This window comes from Pan troglodytes, chromosome 10 (assembly GCF_028858775.2).
Source record: "Pan troglodytes isolate AG18354 chromosome 10, NHGRI_mPanTro3-v2.0_pri, whole genome shotgun sequence".
Taxonomy (NCBI): domain Eukaryota; kingdom Metazoa; phylum Chordata; class Mammalia; order Primates; family Hominidae; genus Pan; species Pan troglodytes.
In genome coordinates, this window is record NC_072408.2 from 49,945,001 (window position 1) to 49,965,929 (window position 20,929).

The following is a 20,929-nucleotide window of genomic DNA, read 5'->3' on the forward strand; positions in this document are numbered from 1 at the left end:
ACTAGGATGATTTTAAAGTAACTAATAATTTCCTTTTTGATATAAATGTTTAATTTTTTGAGGTTTTAAAAAATTAAGCACTCACTTTGTTTTGATATAAAACAAAACATGCCTAATTTGTTTTTTTATAAAATGATATTCTTTCAACTTCTAAATTCACATGTTAGTTTTCTGAGATGATTTAACAAAGAATAAATATTGGGTCACTCTAATATCCTTAACAGATAATAAAAATAATTTCTAAGCAACACTAGTAAAAACCATTTAGGATACAAATCAGCTTCTAAGAAAACAAGTTTAAACAAGTTTCTTTCCATTCCCTCCTCAAAACAGTACGAAGGGTAAAAGAAATTTATTTTTTGCTAGGCGTGGTGGCTCACGCCTGTAATCCCAGCACTTTGGGAGGCCGAGGCAGGTGGATCACTTGAGTTGAGGAGTTCAAGACCAGCTTGGGCAATATAGTGAGACACCCTCCCCCACCCCCCACCTTACAGAAAATTAAAAAATGAACTGTTGGGCATGGTGGCATGTGCCTGTGGTCTCAATTACTCAGGAGGCTAAGGTGGGAGGATCACTTGAGCCCAGGAGGTTGGAGGCTGCAGTGAGCCACGATGGCCCCACTGAACTCCAGCCTGGGTAACAGAGCAAGACTCTTGTCTTGGGGGGCGGAGGATAAGCAAACCCCCAAATCCTCAGAAATTTGAGGAATTACAAGGAAAGAGTAACCATACACAGATTGGGAAAAAACTACAAAAGTAGAGGTGTTAATATCCTCAGAGAGATGAGAAGACACCACTAAGAACAGGATGTTATAAAATAGTAACAACTGGCAACCAATAACGAGCTCTTAAAAATTAAGGAAATTTCCGGCTGGGGGTGGTGGCTCATGCCTGTAATCCCAGCACTTTGGGAGGCTGAGGAGGGCGGATCACGAGGTCAGGAGATCGAGACCATCCTGGCTAACTAGGTGAAACCCTGTCTCTACTAAATATACAAAATATTAGCGGGGCATGGTGGTGGGCGCCTGTAGTCCCAGCTACTCCAGAGGATGAGGCAGGAGAATGGCGTGAACCTGGGAGGTGGAGCTTGCAGTGAGCCAAGATCGTGCCACTGCATTCCAGCCTGGGCAACGGAGCGAGACTCTGTCTCAAAAAAAAAAAAAAAAAAAAAAATTGAGGAAATTTCCAAAAAATAGATTAAACAGAGAGAAAACAGAAAGCTAAAAGAGAAAAAAAAGAGAAACATACCAGAAAAGTTCCCATTACTGAAGGATATAAATCTCCAGATTGAAAGGACCCACCAAAATGAAATAATGACTTCAATGAAAACAACAACAAAACACCCACCGAAGACACATCATCATCAAGAAACCTCAGAATATTCAGAAATAAAGAGATCACAACAGTTTCTAGAGGGGGGAAAACAGATCACATACAAAGAAATGGGAACCAGAATGTCACTAGTCTTCTCAACAGCAAAGCTGGTGCTAGAATACACCAAAGCAATGCCCTCAGGTTTTTAAAGAAAAATGATTTTTCAGTCTAGAATGTTATGTACAGCCAACAACTATCAAGAGTAAGGGTAGATTACAGACATTTTTAGGCATGTAGGGTCTTAAATGATTGAAGGATATGCTTTTGCATGAAGAGAGTAAAACAAGAAAAGAAAATAAATGGGTTTCAACGAAAAGGGATTCAACATGGAGGTAATTCCTGAGAAGAGGTGTGTACCAGGTCCAGAGAGCAACCTGTCTAGACTGCAGAAGGGCAGTTTGCAAGGAAAAAAATATTCTAAAAATGAAAATTTGACAGAGGTTTAACAACTGTGTTTCAGTATGTGTACAGCTTATTGACATGCTTGAAAGATACTGATTAAAATATATGGTACAATCAGTATTAGGCCCGTAAAAAGCCAAGCAAAAAGCATGGCACTCAGGCTTTTTATGGGCCTAATACAGAGACAAAAAAGCTGGGTACGGTGGCTCACACCTGTAATCCCAGCCCATTGGGAGGCCAAGGTGGGTGGATCACTTGAGGTCAGGAATTGAAGACCAGCCTGGCCAACATGGTGAAACCCCATCTCCACTAGAAATAAAAAAATTAGCCAGGCGTAGTAGTGGGAGCCTGTAGTCCCAGTTACTCAGGAGGCTGAGGCAGGAGAATCACTTGAACCTGGGAGGCAAAGGTTGAAATGAGCCGAGATCACGCCACGGAACTCCAGTCTGGGTGACAGAGCGAGACTCTGTCTCAAAAAATAAAAATAAAAAAGAGAAAGAAAAACATAATAGTATAGCACTTGGCTCAACATCAAACAATCCAACAATAATATCTGATTTAAGATTTAATCAACGACTGTGATGGAACAATAATACGATGAGGTAAAAGTAAAGTGGGAAGAAGAGAGGTTTATCCAATTTCTTAAAAGGGAAGTCAATAAATGTATAAAATTAGATAAGTTAAGAAATAGTAACACAGACATATTTTGAAATATGAAAGCAATTGCACTAGCTCAAATTGTTGCAGGCTCCCCCCTTGGAGGTGGGTGGGGGGGTAAAGTAGGGAACTATTTGGTTATATATATATATATATATAAAAAACCATATATATATATATAAAACCATATATATAACCATATATATAAAACCATATATATAACCATATATATATAACCATATATATATAACCATATATATATAACCATATATATATAACCATATATACATATAACCAAATATATATATATATATAACCAAATATATACATATATATATATTTTGAGATGGAATCTCGCTCTGTCGCCCAGGCTGGAGTGCAGTGGCAGGATCTCGGTTCACTGCAAGCCCCGCCTCCTGTGTTCACGCCATTCTCCTGCCTCAGCCTCCTGAGTAGCTGGGACTACAGGCGCCCACCACCACGCCCAGCTAATTTTTTTGTATTTTTTACTAGAGACGGGGTTTCACTGTGTTAGCCAGGATGGTCTTGATCTCCTGACCTCGTGATCTGCCCGCCTTGGCCTCCCAAAGTGCTGGGATTACAGGCGTGAGCCACCACGCCCAGCCTGGTTATAACTTTTATAGCACTTACTTTTTTTTTTTTTTTTTTTGAGACAGAGTCTTGCTCTTTCGCCAGGCTGGAATGCAGTGGCGTGATCTTGGCTTACCGCAACCTCCGCCTTACGGGTTCAAATGATTCTCCTGCCTCAGCCTCCTGAGTAGCTGGGACTACAGGTACGCGCCACCATGCCCAGCTAATTTTTGTATTTTTAGTAGAGATGGGGTTTCACCATGTTGGCCAGGATGATCTCAATATCTTGACCTCGTGATTCACCTGCCTCAGCCTCCCAAAGTACTGGGATTACAGGCATGAGCCACCACGCCCCGCCTTGATTTTTTAAAATTTATTTTTTCTAACACCTTCATTGAGGTATAATTCACACACTATACAATCTATTTATTTATTTGAGATGCAATCTTGCTCTGTCACACAGGCTGGAGTACAGTGGCATGATCTCAGCTCACTGCAACATCTGCCTCTTGGGTTCAAGCGATTCTCCTGCCTCAGCCTGAGTAGCTGGGATTACAGGCATGCGCCACCATGCCCAGCTAATTTTTATATTTTTTAGTAGAGATGGGGTTTTGCCATGCTGGCCAGGCTGGTCTCAAACTCCTGACCTCGGATGATCCGCCCGCCTCAGCCTCCCAAAGTGCCGGGATTATAGGCATAAGCCACCGCGTCAGGCCCAATCCACCCATTTAAACAAAAATTCTCTCGTTTTTAGTATATTCACGGAATTGTGCAACCATCACCACAATTCTAGAATATTTTCATCATCTTTAAAAGAAACCCAATACCCATTAGCAGTCACTTCCAATTTTCCCCAAATCCTTCCTTTGTTGTGTTTTAGTTTTTTTCCATTGTGGTAAAACATACATAATATAAAACGTACTATTTTAACCACTTTTAAGTGTACAGTTCAGTGGCATTAAGTACATTCATACTGTTGTACAACCATCACCACTATCCATCTCCACAACTTTTTCATCATCTCATAATGGAACTCTCTACCCACTTAACAGTAACTCTCCATTCCTGAACTACCCCCAGCCCCAGTAACCACTGTTCTACTTTCTGTCTCTATGCATTTGACTCTTCTAAGTATCTCATAAGTGAAATCATACCATATATTTGTCCTTTTGTGTCATGCTAATTTCACTTGGCATGATGTTCTCAAAGTTTATTCATATGTAGCATATGTCAGAATTTTTTTCCTTTGTAGGCTGGGCTCAGTAGCTCACGCCTGTAATCCTAGCACTTTGAGGGGCCGAGGCAGGTGGATTGCTTGAGCCCAGAAGTTCAAGACAACCCTGCGCAACATGGTGAGACCTCGTCTCTACTAAAAATACAAAAACTGAGATGGGAGGATCACCTGAGCCTGGAGAGGTCAAGACTGCAGTGAGCCATGATTGCTCCGCTGCAACCCACCCTGGGCAACTGAGTGAGACCCCGTCTCAAAGATAAAAAAAAACCTCAAAAACTCATAGAACTGTACACTAAAAAGAGTGAACTTTACTATAAGTAAATTGTTTTTTCCTTTGTAATACTGAGTAATATTCCATTGCATGTACATGCCACATTTTGTCTATCATCGATGATAGACACTTAGGTTGCTTCCACACCAATTTTTGTCTCTTGTGAGTAACAGCCATCAATATTGGTGTAAACATATCTTTCAATTCCCTGCCTTCAATTCATTTGTGAATATACTCAGAAGTGGGACTGCTGAATGAAACAGGTAATTCTGTTTGTTTTTTTAAGGAACTGCCCTGTTTTACACAGTAGCTAGGCATTCTCTATATATTCTGGATATTAGTTTCTTCTCAGACAGGTGACTTGCAATTATTTTGTCTAATTCTATGGGTTGCCTTTTTACTCTGTTGATAGTATCCTTTGATGTACAAGCTTCAAATTTTGATGAAGTACAGTTTGTCTGGTTTTCCTTTTATTGCCTGTGTCTTTGGTGTCATATCCCAAGAAATCACTGCCAAATCCAATATTATAAAGCTTTTGCCCTGTGTTTTCTTCTAAGAGTCTTACAGTTTTAGCTCTTATATTTAGGTTTTATATATGGTACAGGGTAAGTGTCCAACTTCATTGTTTTGATGGACATATCCAGTTTTTCAAATGCCATTTGTTGAAAAGACTGTCTTTTCCTCATTGAATGAAGAATTGTCATACTTATGGAAAATCATTTGACCAAATATGTGAGGACTTACTTTTTGGGCCCTCTCTTCTATTCCATTGGTCTCTATGGCTGTCTTTATGCCAGTACCACACTGTTTTGATTATGTTAGCTTTGTAGTAAATCAGAAGTGGGAGTCCTGCAACATTGTTCTTTCTCAAGATTGTTTCTGCTATTTAGGGACTCTTGAGATTACGTATGAATTCTAGTAAGAATTTTTCTTTTTTTGAGTAAGATTATCACTGTATTTATTTTCCTATATTTTTTCTATAGCTTCAATGTTTTATCTTCAAAATGAAAAGAAAAATATCCCCAAATTTAGAACTGGATCATTTGGCCCTTTCTCTTATCTCCTCCCAGTTCAAAATGCTTGCATCTCTTAATGGCCAGCATCCTGTTGATCTGCTGTTAGGCTCAACACATTCCACCCTTAGCATAATCGTGGTTTTAGCCTTTGTATTAGTCCGTTTTCACGCTGCTGATAAAGACATACCCAAGACTGGGCAATTTACAAAAGAAAGAGGTTTATTGGACTTTTAGTTCCACGTGGCTGGGGAGGCCTCACAATTATGGTGGAAAGTGAAAAGTACGTCTCACATGGTGGCAAACAAGAGAGCTTTTGCAGGCACACTCCCTTTTTTAAAACCATCGGATCTTGTGAGACTTATTCACAATAATGAGAACAGCACAGGAGAGATGTGCCCCCATGATTCAATTACTTCCTGCCGGGTCCCTCCCACAACATGTGGGAATTCAAGAGGAGATTTGGGTGGGGACACAGCCAAACCGCATCAGCCTTCTTTTGGAAAACTGACTTTGTCTGCCCACCACAGCCACTCTGCTTCCAATCATAGCACCTCTTTCCCTGGGCATACAGGGAATCCTTGCCCTTCTCATACTGTGTCACTTTTGTAAGGCTGATGCTTACCACACTTCTTACACAAGGTTCTTTGGGTTTTAGGCACATTGACCATCTCTGCAGCAGAGCTGCCCTGTCTATACGATGAAAACAGGAAACTGCATCTGCAACCCTCACCTCGTGTCACTCACACATAACTGGATTTTTCTATTTTTTCAAAAATCATTGGGATGTTGACAGGGGTTGCACTGAATCTGTAGAATACTTTGGTAGTACTGACATCTCACCTAAATTAAGTCTTCCAATCCATGAATATGAGAAATCTTTCCAGTTGTTTATATATTCTTTAATTTCTTTCAGTAATATTTTGTAGTTTTCAGTTTACAAATCTTCTCTTTGGTTAAGACAACTCCTAAGTATTTTACTCTTTTTGATGCTATTGTAAATGGAATTACTGGCCAGGTGCAGTGGCTCACACCTGTAATCCCAGCACTTTGGGAGGCCGAGGCAGGTGGATCACGAGGTCAGGAGTTCAAGACCAAACTGGCCAACATGGTGAAACTCTGTCACTACTAAAAATACAAAAATTAGCTCGGCATAGTGGCATGAGCCGATAATCCCAGCTACTCGAGAGGCTGAGGCAGGAGAATCGCTCGAACCCAGGAGGCAGAGGTTGCAGTGAGCCGAGATCGTGCCACTGCACTCCAGCCTGGGCGATAGAGCGAGACTCTGTCTCAAAAAATTCCAGATCAGAACTCTAGGAGAAAATGAATTTCCCACCACCTGTCTATCAATCAAATACTTACTGAATGACTATCATATTGCCAACACTATGCTAGGCACTAAAGATACAAAGATCAAAATACTGAATCCCTACCTTCAAAGAGCTCATCATCTAAGGTGGTAACATGCAACACATGGGGCATTAGGGAATATGTACTGTGCTCTAGGTCAGGGTTAAGGTAGTGAGGAAGACATCAGGAAAGGAAGCAGTAACCACTGAGTTGAATCTTAAAGGATGAATAGGAGGTAGAGATTATAATGTGTTGGGCACTGTGCTAAGTGTTCAAGCTACAAAGATTAATCAGAGGAAGTCTCTGCACATAGTTCTGTAAGGGAAAAAGCCACATAAAAAAACATTTTCAAAACAATGAGATTAAAAGTTTTAAGACAGACATGTTATAAAAATAGAGGAGAACAAGCTCAGTAGGGAAGGGGAATAGAGCAAAGGAAAAGCTACACAAAGAAACTCATGTCTGAACTGAATCATGAAGGATAAGCAGATATTCAATAGGTGGGCAACGCAGGGAGGAGGGCATTCTAGGCAGGGAGAATAGTATGAGCATTGGAACAAAGGTACCAAGTGTGACTTGAAAGAGCCCAATGTGATTAGGAACTTGCATGTGGCTTAGTTTCACTGAAATGCAGGCTATGAAACAAAAAAGAGGTTAGAAGGGAAATAAAGTAAGAAAAGTAAAAAGAAATGTTATGAACTAAATCATGAAGATACTGGTATTCTCATATGGTTACTAAACCTTTACATTTCTTTTTTTTTCTAAAAAAAACTTGGCTCAAGTGTTAAAAATTTTCTTGTTCATTTATACTTGATTAAATAAATATAGTAACATTTGTCATTGCAAATACTTTTCAACTTTAGCTTTAAATGTTATTCACCTTCCACTTAGAGAAATCTTAAAACAATATAGTCAAATTCATTTTCTTTTTATAATTGATACCATTATTTTTATGCTTAGAAAATTCAGTTTAAAGGTCATTGTAAAAAAAATATCATAAAAGACGTAAGACAAGGTAAAATAGGGGTGTAGGGAAGAAGTAACATGGATTCAAAATACATTAAGGAGATGGAACTAATATTATGTGAAAGGGAGGGCCTGAGATAGAAAGTGACTATCAGGAACACAAGATGCATCTGAGGACAACTTCGCAGAGAGGCGGCCCAAGACTGGTCAATTGAAGATGTAGGAGGAATTCTAGAAAAGTAACTAAGGAAGACAAGGTATTGACAGAATATTCTATATTTGCTCTCTCACGAATTAATGAGTTATCCCTCCTAGTTTCTGTAGATCTACAAAATCCTGGGTTTTCTTTTGCTTAAATCCATTGGAAAGTTAAGTTTTAAAACTTCAGAGTATTATACACATACCTTAACATTATTTATGCCATTGATGGGTACATGAAAATGCCAGGTGTCAAACTGAATTTCATTTGGACTCCACGTGATTCAAATGATCAAATTCCTTTGTTTTCCCCCAATAAACTCCTAAGTTTCCTCTTTAGTAGAGCTGCTTTTTGTTCTAAATTACATGGTCAGTAAGACAAATTAACTTAATAAAAGAACTTAAAAGACTACCTTTTGGTTGTTTTAACTTCTATTTATTTTTGACTTTTAAGAGCTCATCATGGCCTGACCTAGGCATAAACTTTTGGATGTATTTGCAAAACTGATGAGAAAAACAATGAAGAAAATACAGTTATCTAATTTTATTAACTTATATGTAAAAATAAAATAAACTAAATTCACTTTGGCTACAGAAAACATATTACTCACCTGCGACCACATTCTGAATATTTACCAATATTTTTTAATATTAAGGCAGCTGTTAGTCGGATGTGTTTAGTTATTGGTCCCTCTTTTTCATCCTTAAAAAGAAAGGAAAAAAAAGAAAGAATAAAGATCTAAATCATACAGGACTCAGACTTTTACAGATAAGGTTTTCAAGGCATGCTTACTGTAAAATCTCGAAAGACAAGGTTTCTTGATCCTCTCCTCAGAGCCATAAGTGCAGCACTGGGATGATTCACAATGGCCTTTTGTGCTCTAGGAGTTGAGCTTGTGCCCCCTACAGTTGGCTGCCTAAATTGATCAGAGAGAGAGAGAGAGAGAATTAATGTGATACTGCAGACAGACTGACAACTATGACCACCCTGCCAACCCCTTTAAGCTGGTTATTTTAAAATCGTGTTTACAGGGTGACTAAAGGTCCAGTGGTCTAGCATTAACGTTTATGCTCTGTGACAGCCTAGGCAAAGGGGCGCTTAGTATCAAGGTGAAGTTTCAAGTCTTTTATTTTCCAATCTATCAATTTTAAAGCAAACAGATGTTCCATCTTTAAAGTTACTGTATTGGGTAAGTATGCAATCAAGACAAATTCAACATAGCATCAAAGTTATAGCCTTCTCATCTTTGAATATAATGTGAATATTTTAACAAAGAAGAAAAGTCTACAATTTTTGCTACAAATTATTTCTAAATGGTACCTAAGAGTAAAGTTATATTACCTAAGAATGTACTGACACTGGTCATCCAAGAAAACATGGTATGATAACATGGAATTATGCTAAATACCAAATTTCCAACTATTACTTACATATCTTAAATTTCATTATTATTTTATAATTTCAATCAATCCTTTCACTATAGTTCTGTTATTTATGAAAGATACAGAATGGAAGAACTGCAGAGATGATTTTATGTAAAATAAGATTCAAACTACTGTAGATTTCTTTCGCCAAGCAGATATAGTGCATCATTATCTGTGTGCTCTGGTGAGATAGCAATGGAGATGCTGACTCGTATATGAGGAAACCCTATTTCTGACACTGTAACTGGCTGCATGACTTTCAATATTTCTTTTCACATCTGAAAAGCAGGGGTATTTCTGATATATTTTTACTAATTCTGAATATTAAATTATTTTAAGCTAATTCTGAATATTAAATAAGATAATCTGAAAACAATCTTTAAACTGTAAACTAGTGTATGTTTATATGTGTGTGTATATATATATATTTGATAATGACAAGATATGAAATCTCTTTGCCATTATCAAATAGATGATTACTCTTTTACAGAAAAAAGAACCATACACAGTACTTTTAGTTTACAAAGCATTTCTCATATATCATCTGTCATTACTTCCAATGACTGACTAGTCTACAAAACAAAATCAGTGTTAGAGCTGAAAGGTAACTTACAGACCACATTGTCCAGCCAAAAGGAAAAGTGATGCCAAGAGAATCTAAGCAATTTGAACAGGGTCACATTGCTGGTTCATGGCAGAGCTGGACTAGAACCCAGGTTTCTGGTCTCCTAATATGCTAAGTTGCGTTTCATTTTCTTGTGTTTTGCCTAGTTTCTTTTTGTATGTACGACAGGAAGTAAACTCATTTTCCTTACTTGGTAGAAGACTTCTGACTTCCTGCTTGTCCTGGTTCATCTTGTTTTAATCCTGCAAGTAGGGCATCCTTTGAACAGTGCTTATCCTTTTTGAGGAAGAGGAAGCAAGAGAATGGCATGTCAAAATCTTTAATGCAGTCAAATGAGTTACTGATCAAATAGTATTTAAAAAGTGTACCTGCAAGTGGGTAATAAAAGAAAACCGCTGTCGCTGAAAAGGCTCACAACCTTCCCAAAGACACTGCCCTGGATATACATCTTTTCCTCCATGTTCAGTTGCTGCATGGTAGAAAACCTGTGAGGGTGTCTGAAACCACCTATAAAAAATAAAAGTAGTAGACACTTGGATGTATTCAAGTATATTTTGAAACTATTTCAAAAATTTCTCTGCTTATATTTCCAAGTGGAATCATCAGTTGTACTGAACACTTTTGGTAAATTGTTTTAACATCCCTTATTCATAATTCCCTACCTTCGATGAAGGCTGACTAAAAATCTCTTAAAAGTGAATGAAATATCATTAAAAACACCATAGAACATTATCTTATAAACAAATACCATACTCTACTGTACTTTCATAAATTGCTCAAGCATTTACTAGATTTCATATTACATATAATAACTCAAGCATATCCAATCCAACAGTTCAAATTCTATAAGTTTTAGTAAGTCTGCCTTTTAAGTTCACATTTATATGTCTGTCCATGTTTTTAAGTCCCATCTCTCACTCCTCCAGCACATACCCTATGATGTCTGAGTGGGCATGTGGCAAAGCACACAAAACTGAAGAAAGTCAGATTTTATTCTCCTTTATTAGACAGTAGGGAAATGAGAGAGAACAGTGGAATCTAGACAGCAAAGAATGTACTAAAAGGCTTCAATTACTAATGAGTAACTCAAATATTTGTGCAATCAATTTTTTTTTTTTTTTTTGAGACGGAGTCTCGCTCTGTCGCCAGGCTGGAGTGCAGTGGTGCGATCTCGGCTCACTGCAACCTCCACCTGCTGGGTTCAAGTGCTTCTTTTGCTTCAGCCTCCCGAGTACCTGGGACTACAAGCACATGCCACCATGCGTGGCTAATTTTTGTATTTTTAGTAGAGATGGGGTTTCATCATGTTGGCCAGGCTGGTCTCGAATTCCTGACCTCATGATCTGCCCGCCTCGGCCTCCCAAAGTGCTGGGATTACAGGTATGAGCCACAGCACCTGGCCACAATCAATATCTTTAAGATCTACAGCAAAGATCTCTTAGGATTTGACTTTTTATGGCTGTCATATCAACATATCTATATTTGAACCAGTTTTTAACGTGTAACAAATATCTAGTATCCCAAATTAATATTCCTTCAGGAATGACTAATATTTTAAAATAAAATTTAATCAAAAAAGTAATTAAATACTGAATTATATAACACAGTGTCAGAAAGAGTAAGTTATATATTTAATTTCCATCACATGCATCTATATAAATACCTACAAAAGTATATTGTGAGGCTAAAATCAGTAAATACATTTTAAGTTTTAGAATTTCGTTTAATTCTCAGAACTCACAATGCTATTTCATTAATATGAAATACGATTTGAGTTCTGTTACACATACTAGTTATTGCCACAAGGAGGCATTTCTTGTTAAGACATTACCTAAATACTATTAAATCATTAATTGCAATATAAAGTCTACACACACGTGCACACATATACACAGAAACCAAAACCCAAAGGTACTACTACTCACTATTCACAATGTCTATTTCTAAACTATTTTTCAATACATACAATTAATCAAGTTTATTTGCAACAATAAAAATGGTGAATGTAGCAGCCATAGGAAAAAGGATAGCACTTCCTTAAATCAATTTTAATTACTAAATATACACAACTATGTATGATTTTAAGACAACAGATATTTTTAAGTGTTCATTAGTCTATCTGTCCTCAGAGTCTATTTTTCTCTCCAATCTACTACTCTTTTCTTCATTCCAAGTCTATTTTCTCTCTATCTAACTACTCTAGTCATAAAAGCTATTCATTGATTGTTGTGGTGGTTCAAGGTAAAGTTCTAATCTAACTATGAATGAAGCTGGTTGCAATAATCACATGAAGGTGAAAAGTAGTTAAGGGTTCCAAATCCATTAAATGAACTACCTGAATTTTATTTATTTATGAGACAGAGTCTTGCTCTGTCACCCAGGCTGGAGAGCAATGGTGCGATCTCGACTCAATGCAACTTCTGCCTCCCGGGTTCAAGCGATTCTCCTGCCTCAGCCTCCCAAGTAGCTGGGACTACAGGCACCTGCCACCATGCCCAGCTAATTTTTGTATTTTTAGGCGAGACGGGGTTTCGCCATGTTGGCCAGACTGGTCTCGAACTCCTGACCTTGTGATCCACCCGCCTCGGCCTTCCAAAGTGTTGGGATTACAGGCGTGAGCCAGCCACCGTGCCTGGCCGATACCTGAGTTTTAAAAGTTTACGTGTAATAATGGAGACTTAAACTCTAAAGAAATGTAAAGCAAATAAATACTGAGTTTTCAGAACATTACGGATATTTATTGGATGGGTTGGGAGAAGTGTAAGTGATGAAGCAGAATGCTACCATTTACTGTCATGTCTAGAAAACTGTTCTTAAAACTACTCCAGCAATCACCTCCACTCCCTATCAGCAACCCGCAAATCATAAACAATATGTTCATTTAAGGGAACTGGGAAAATTCAAGAGTATACAAAATAATAAAAATAAAAATTACCTGTGATATATAGCCAAGTATACTAAAATGCTAACATTTTAGTATACTTTCTTTAAGCCTTCTCTGAGTATGTATGTGTTTTTAAACAAAACTGGGACTGTTACTGATATAATTTTATATACTGCTGCCACTCCAGGGTAATATGATACCTTTGTACAAATTATTATTATTATTATTATTATTATTTGAGACAGAGTCTCACTCTGTTGCCCAGGCTGGAGTGCAGGGGCACAATCTTGGCTCACTGCAACCTGTGTCTCCTGAGTTCAAGTGTTTCTTTTGCCTCAGCCTCCCGAGTAGCTGGGATTACGTGCACCACAATGCCTAATTTTTGTATTTTTTTAGTAGAGACAGGGTTTCGCCATGTCGGCCAGGCTGGTTTCAAGCTCCTGACCTCAAGTGATTCACCTGCCTTGGCCTCCCAAAGTGCTGGGATTACAGGTGTGGGCCACCAAACCCAGCCCCTTTGTACAAATTAAAATAATACTCTTCCTTAAAATACTTTATTGCCTTGTGCTGAAAAATTGTTGTAATAAATATACAACATATGGCACATACAATGTAACTGGATCCCCCTTTGATGTGTACAACCACAGGCAACAGCTCTGGGCAAAAAAGATTCCTCTGAAACTCATTTTACTCACTGAGAATCTAGTTTTAAAGATGGGTGTGAGGCTTAAATTTGATGATATGTATAAATCTATTTGGAAAATAGTAGGCCAAAAATAAATAAGGGCTATTGTCATCATGATCAGTAATAGTAGCAGTAGTGGTGATAAGGGGTAGTGGAGGTACTGGTAACGTCTTGTCTCTTCACCTGCCCATCTTGTTAATCCTCTACTCTGAGATCTTCTCCACAACTATTCCAAAATTGCCAAGCTTTGCTAAGTAACGTTTGGTCCACCTTCAAGTTAGTGGCCTCCATTAGCAAGCAACACTCACTATCGCTCACAACTAATTTTATTCATTTCTGCTCCTGGAAATATTCTCCATAGAAACTGCCTGCAATTCAACTTTGGTTAAACAGTGAGTTTCAATCTTATTTTAGAGCTTATCTTCCTCTGTACTTGTGTGTATTTGTAAATTTAGAGACAGTATCTTACATTTGTGTCTCTGAAAAAAATGCTTATTACTGAAAAAATAAGTTTATTTCATTAGAGCTTTTTTTTTTTTTTTTTTTTTTTTTGAGACGGAGCCTCGCTCTGTCACCCAGGCTGGAGTGCAGTGGCGCGATCTCGGCTCACTGCAAGCTCCGCCTCCCAGGTTCACACCATTCTCCTGCTACAGCCTCCGGGTAGCTGGGACTACAGGCGCCCGCCAGCACGCCCAGCTGATTTTTTATATTTTTAGTAGAGACAGGGTTTCACCGTGTTAGCCAGGATGGTCTCAATCTCCTGACCTCGTGATCCGCCCACCTAGCTTCTTTAACTTTCTTCTGTACATTAGATCTTCAGTCATTATTCATCCTTTCTTTCTCTTGGATCTCAGCCAAATGTAGCTACTATTTCCCTGGTTAACTCCTTCACTTATATATTGGTGAGACAACCAAGTTAAAAGGGCTCCTCAGAGAATCCCTGACCAGCCTCCGCACTGGAAGGACGGGGTGGAGCCTCGGGAAGTTCGTGCCACTTGCAGAAGGGAGATGCCTGGCCACTCCTCTTCCTGTGTGGTAAGCTGGGATTCAATCTGTGAGGTGGAAAACCTGTTAGCAGGACTCCATCTCACTTTGCTGAGTTGTTTTTCCTTTTCCGTTCTCATCCAGTAAATTCCACTCCTCACACTTCCATGTGTCTATGAGCCTAATCTTTCCTGGTTGTGTGAAAAGAACCTGGTTTTTTCCTACAACATTGGATTCTATTGTGTTTCTTCCTAAATTATCCCCTCTTTTGCATCTTTTATCTTTTCTTCTCTTCTGAATCCCACACTTAAGTATATAAAAACAAATGTTATTCTAACTAGAAGCGATAGAAACAACACTTTTTCTTTGATCCTACTTTTTCAAAAGAAAGGAACCAGAATTTATCAATATCTGGCAAAACAATGCAAAATGTAATATTTAATATAATTACTGTAACAAGTTTTTGACACTTTTCTCTCAGTCACTGGCGATTTAAAATATATATATATTTTTCATTTACATCATCACTATAATTTATAATAGTTGGTTTCCTGCTTATTATTTAAATCATTGCAGTGAAAGCTCAGGATTAGCTTCTATTCTTCATTTAATTCCCCTTCAGCCAAATTGTATTTTCTTTTATTCCAGTGAAGAGCTGTTTGGTTCAACTGAGCAAATATTCACATAGGCTACTAGGTACAAATTTCCTGAAATGAAAACCCATTTTCTGGGGAGAAATTCAGGTCTGCTGCAGGAATTTGTATAAGTAACAAGGAGCTGAATGTTAATCACCAAGACAATGGGGAAAATGTCTCCAGGGCATGTCAGAGACCTTCATGGCAGCCTCTCCCCAGAGCCCTAGCAAGACAAAATTATTTCCTGGGCCAGCCCCAGGCCCCCATGCTGCCTGCAGCCTAGGGACTTGATGCCCTGCATCCCAGCTGTTCCAGCCATGGCTAAAAAGGGCCAAGGTACAGCTTGGACTGTGGCTTCAGAGAGTGCAAATCCCAAGCCTTGGCAGCTTTCACGTGGTGTTGAGCCTGTGGGTACACAAAAATCAAAAATTGAGGTTTGGGAACCTCCACCTAGATTTCAGAGGATGTTTGGGAACCTCCACCTAGATTTCAGAGGATGTATGGAAACATCTGGATGTCCAAGCAGAAGTTTGCTGCAGGGGCAGAACCCTCATGGAGAACATCTGCTAGGGCAGGTCAGAGCCCCACACAGAGTCCCCACTGGGACACCACCTAGTGGAGCTGTGAGAAGAGGGCCATCATCCTCCAGACCCCAGAATGGTAGATAAATGAACAGCTTGCACTGTGCTCCTGGAGAAACTGCAGACACTCAATGCCAACCCATGAAGGCAGCTGACCGGTGGGGGGCACTGTATCCTGCAAAGCCACAGGGGTGGAGCTGCGCAAGGCTGTAGGAGCCCACCTCGTGCATCAGCGTGACCAGGGTGTGAAACATGGAGTCAAAGGAGATCATTTTGGAACTTTAAGGTTTAATGACTACCCTATTGGATTATGGACTTGGATGGTGCCTGTAGCCTCTTTGTTTTGGCCAATTTCTCCCATTTGGAATGGGTATATATACTCAATGCCTCTATCCCACTGTATCTAGGAAGTAACTAACTTGCTTTTGATTTTACAGGCTCATAGGTGGAAGGGACTTTCCTTGTCTCAAATGAGACTTTGGACTTGGACTTTTTGGTTAATGCTGGAATGAGCTCAGACTCTGGGGGACTCCTGGAAAGGCATGATTGTGTTTTGAAATGTGAGGACATGAGATTTGGGAGGGGCCAGGGCAGAATGATACGGTTTGGCTGTGTACCCACCCAAATCTCACCTTGAATTGTAGTTCCCATAATCCTTACGTGTCATAGGAGGGACCCAGTGGGAGGTAACTGAATCATGGGGTTACCCCTATGCTGTTCTTGTGATAGTGAGTGAGTTCTCATGAGATCTGATGGTTTTATAAAGGGCTTATCCCTGTTTGCTCAGCACTTCTCTCTCCTGCTGCCATGTGAAGAAGGACATGTTTTCTTCTCCTTCTGCCATGATTGCAAGTTTCCTGAGGCCTGCCCAGCCCTGCAGAAGTGTGAGTCAATTAAACCTCTTTCCTTTGCAAATTACCCAGTCTTGGGCTCTTTATAGCAGCATAAGAATGGACAATACAGATAGTTTCATTTGGAGTTTTCTTATTTACTCAAGGTCTTGGCAGGCTATTTTTCTTTAGTGGTCAAAGAGTATTCCATATCCTTCTTTATAGCCTTCCTACTGAAACAAACAAACAAACAAACTCACCTGACTTAAAATGCAAGGGATTTTTTTTTTTTGCAGGAATATTCTAGTTAAAAAGATGGCACATGTTAATAAATGCACATAAATGTATATGTGAGACTATACATCCAAAAAATTCATACTGCAAACATATTTTAGTTTTAAAAAAGGCTCTATTATTGGTTGCAGAACCATGAACTTGTACCTCAACCCTTGGCATCTGTTTTAGATACATATATTCTATGACAAAAGAAATATCAAGGGCAAGCATTATTATATATTCAAATAAGACTTAGTAACAAGCTGCTAAAATTCTGGGGAAAAAATATACCAACAACCTTGGTGAGAGGCTAACCCAACTTTATTTTATCTAGTTGCAAAAGTTCAAAATAGAAAAAAAGTACTAACTACACTATTAAAGAGAAATTAATTTATTTCCTTAATACATGATGAAACATTATAAATACAAACTGGAAAACTGAAAATCAGTACTGGTATTCTTGGAAACAAAATATTGCTGTTCCTACAAGAATGAATTCTCCAGTCTCAGCTTCTGTGCTACCGTCAATCCAGATTAAAAGTCACAGGTGGGAACAACTGATTGACTAGTGTAGCTGCCAAAGGCAATAGGGGAGGAAGCAAGTATTTGGCCTTCTTGGGGGGCTTTTGTACAAAGATGGGCCCTGCCTCCTAGTAAGACTGAAATTGTAGGAAATATCCCAAATATAGGAAGGGGTTCATATGGGGGATGATCCAAACCAACTGCCCTCAGTTCTGACTCCTTTCCTTTCCTCCTAATAATTATTAGAGGAAAAGATTTCTGTATTTGCTCTTTGACCTTCCTACATCAAGTGCTATTAACCCGCCGGTCTGTGAAGCAGTCACTTATTTTACATAGTAAAATATAAAAGTGAATTATCAGGGACTTTGTTTTAAAATGTTTTTAAAATGTGTACCTGCCAAACAAATATGAATATTGGGCTGAAACAGTAGTTCACATTTGAAAAGTGCTATGAAAGCTGATTTGTACAATTCAGGTATTATAACAATGTTTTGTTTGTTTGTTTGTTTGTTTGAGACAGAATCTCACTCTGTTGAGCAGGCTGGAGTATACTGGCATGATCTCTGCTCACTGCAACCTCCACCTCCCAGGTTTAAGTGATTCTCCTGCCTCAGCCTCCCAAGTAGCTGAGATTACAAGCACCTGCCACCATGCCCAGCTCATTTTTGTATTTTTAGTAGAGATGGGGTTTCAATATGTTGGCCAGGCTGGTCTTGAACTCGTGACCTCAAGCAATCCGCACACCTCAGTATCCCAAAGTGCTGGGATTACAGGCGTGAGCCACCGTGTCTGGTCAACAATGTTATTCTTAATAAGCTAAACATAAACTTGGAGATAAAATAAAAATAAGTGATGATGTGTGTATCTGTGTGGTTTTAATGAAATAAAAAAAGCATACCAAATAATTTTAAACTTTTAAATTCTAGCTTATTCATTCATTCTTCTCTTTGAAAGATATGCTAGCACATCAGTTCACACTGTTCTTGACAAAGCTGCACATAGCGCAAAGTACGTCTCCACTTGAACTTCTGTTTGCTCAGAACTTACTATGTATCTGGCATATTCACATATATCATCTTATTTGATTTCCATGACTGCTCTTTGAACATAAAATTATCCCTTTACTGCTGAGGAAGTGTGCTTTCAAAAAGTAACTTTTCCAGAGTTATACAGCTAAGTAACAGAACTGGGATTTGAAACCTGGTATGTCTAACACAAAAGACCTGATTTTTTCCTTCTATGTGATAATATATAATTGTTTACTCAAATACTACACACAGATGTATTACTAGGTAAAAATGGGGGTATATTTTTATATACAGTATCTGTGATATCATACTGGCAAATAAATTCTGAAAGCATACTAGATAAGAGGTTAGCATTGGTATATAATTCTCCTTATTTTACGCACAAGTTTCCAAGGAATAAATAAGGTTGGTTTCTTTGTTTTTGCTGAAGTACATACTAGATTCTCACCCTAGGAAATTCTTTTCCCAACTATTGTAAATATTTGATAACAAAAAGGTCTTCAACATGATTTGGCAAATTCTTCTCATTGTTATGTAACCTTTTGGCATTTGATAACATCTTTAAGTAATCAAATTCTTTGGTATTCAATGTTTAAAATAATAGAGCAAGGTAAAAATTCTACTACTATGTGTGGTAGAAATCAGGGTATTTCCTAGTTAAAAAAATTATTTATGGCAAATCAGTAGTTAAGGCCTAAGGAACACATATTTCTCAAACTGATGTTACCAAAAATAAATTATTAAATGAAATTAATCTCACATTTATGAAGGCTCATTAGTTCAAATTATAAGGATAGTAATATTAGCAAAATATCTAGTATTTTAGCGCTCTCACACAAAATATTTTATCAACCTAGAAACAGCAAGATGACGACAACTTGTTATCCTGACAAATTGAAGATGCAAGATGCCAACAGGCTAAGTCAGCAAAGAACTGATGACTTTAGAATCAAGCTAGGTAAACTTCATTCATTTAACTTAGTCAAAAATATGTTAGTTAAAAGCATTTTATGTGCAAGGCATTGTGCTAATACCACAAAACTTCAGAAAACAACATATAACCCTCTGAAGATCTCTTCTGGTTTTATGACCACAAAATTGAGACAAATGATGCTACAAAACTAATTTCAATTTGTTTCTCCCACTGACATTTAAGTCAAGCTATTGATCAATCTAACTACTGATTAATTTCAACCTAAATTGGCAGTTTACCTAAAATTAAACAGTATTTGCTAAGGCATGTTATCATGAATTTAAAAATTCCACTTGGATATTTTACTCTTCCAAGTATTTTCACATTATCAAGATGGCAGTTTTATGTGTAACATTCAGCTCGTCTTTAGATACTTCAATACTTTTGGAAGAAGTAGAAGTAATCATGTAAATCAATCTACCTTTGTTCTAGAAAACAAATTCTAGCTACCTGTAAGTTTTTAATCACTTGCAAAATATAGTGAAGTTGGTGTCTGTTGTTGTTTTCAGTAATTTTCTATCAGAGAAAGCATTATTCGTACTTTAGCCAGTTCAGTACAAAAGTCTTATTCCGGGACTTCTGGGTCATGGTGAAGTAGGCTCTCACCTGGAGGCAGAGAAGTTTGACTTATGGGAATAATCACCAAGGCCCACAAAGGAGACCTGGGCCTTGGGGTCCCAAAGTAAAAAAGAAAGAAGGTCATCAAAGAACTGGAGACTTAATCTCAATTTTAAACAATGACAATCATTTTGTTGATGTTTCTCCTATAAGAGCCACATCCCGCTCTAAGAGTGTGGTACCAGCGCTGACACCAGAGATGCCTCTAGTGAAAACAAAGACAAGCCTTAGCACCCTAAGGAGCACCTAGAACCTGAGGCCATGTTGTGTGACAGACAGACAGGGAAGTCACCCAGCCCCAGGAAGCAGGCGCTTTGCCACTTGGAGTTCCTCAGCAGGAAGAAGAAAAAGAAGTGACCTCTGGCATGTTCCACGGCTCTGGGGTGAAAACCTCCCCAGATCCCAGACACAGTGAGGAGGAGACCAGAGTTGGCGAGAAGTTCAAAAAACACAAGAGGGAAAAAAAGGGGCACAGGACCCCAGAGCCTTCTCAGTCCAGGACCCTTGATTCTGCAAGGAAAGGAATGTTGCCTACATTTGCTCAGTGGGGAAGGAGGGCAAGGAGCAGGCAGCCTTGGGGCAGAACGGAAGCAGGGGAAGCCCAGGGAACACAGTGGTTAAGTGAAAAAGACAAAAAAATCCACCAGAAGGGAGACAACTTCCTAGGCCACACCCCAAGCCCTCCAGGTCCATGAAGTGTAGCCTTAGGATACGAAGTAAAAAAAAGCCAGTCAAAATTGAGGCTCCAAAATACATCGCAATATGCGATGGCCCTAAGTTCACAGCAAAGAAGAAACTGAAGTCCAAG

General features: G+C 38.6%; 1 protein-coding gene across 3 annotated transcripts in view; it reads right to left on the minus strand.

Annotated features, from left to right (window-relative positions):
• ARID2 (AT-rich interaction domain 2) overlaps positions 1-20,929 on the minus strand; it is a 181,972-nt gene that overhangs the window by 4,197 nt on the left and 156,846 nt on the right. For all 3 annotated transcript variants that reach the window (XR_010148324.1, XM_016923580.4, XM_063786745.1), the window contains 4 exons: positions 10,474-10,612; positions 10,296-10,381; positions 8,849-8,972; positions 8,667-8,758 (listed from right to left, as the gene is read on the minus strand). Coding sequence is in view for 2 of the 3 variants with exons in the window: in XM_016923580.4 (XP_016779069.1) it covers positions 8,667-8,758; positions 8,849-8,972; positions 10,296-10,381; positions 10,474-10,612 (441 nt within the window). In the remaining variant the exon portion in view is untranslated. The remainder of the gene's footprint in view (positions 1-8,666; positions 8,759-8,848; positions 8,973-10,295; positions 10,382-10,473; positions 10,613-20,929) is intronic.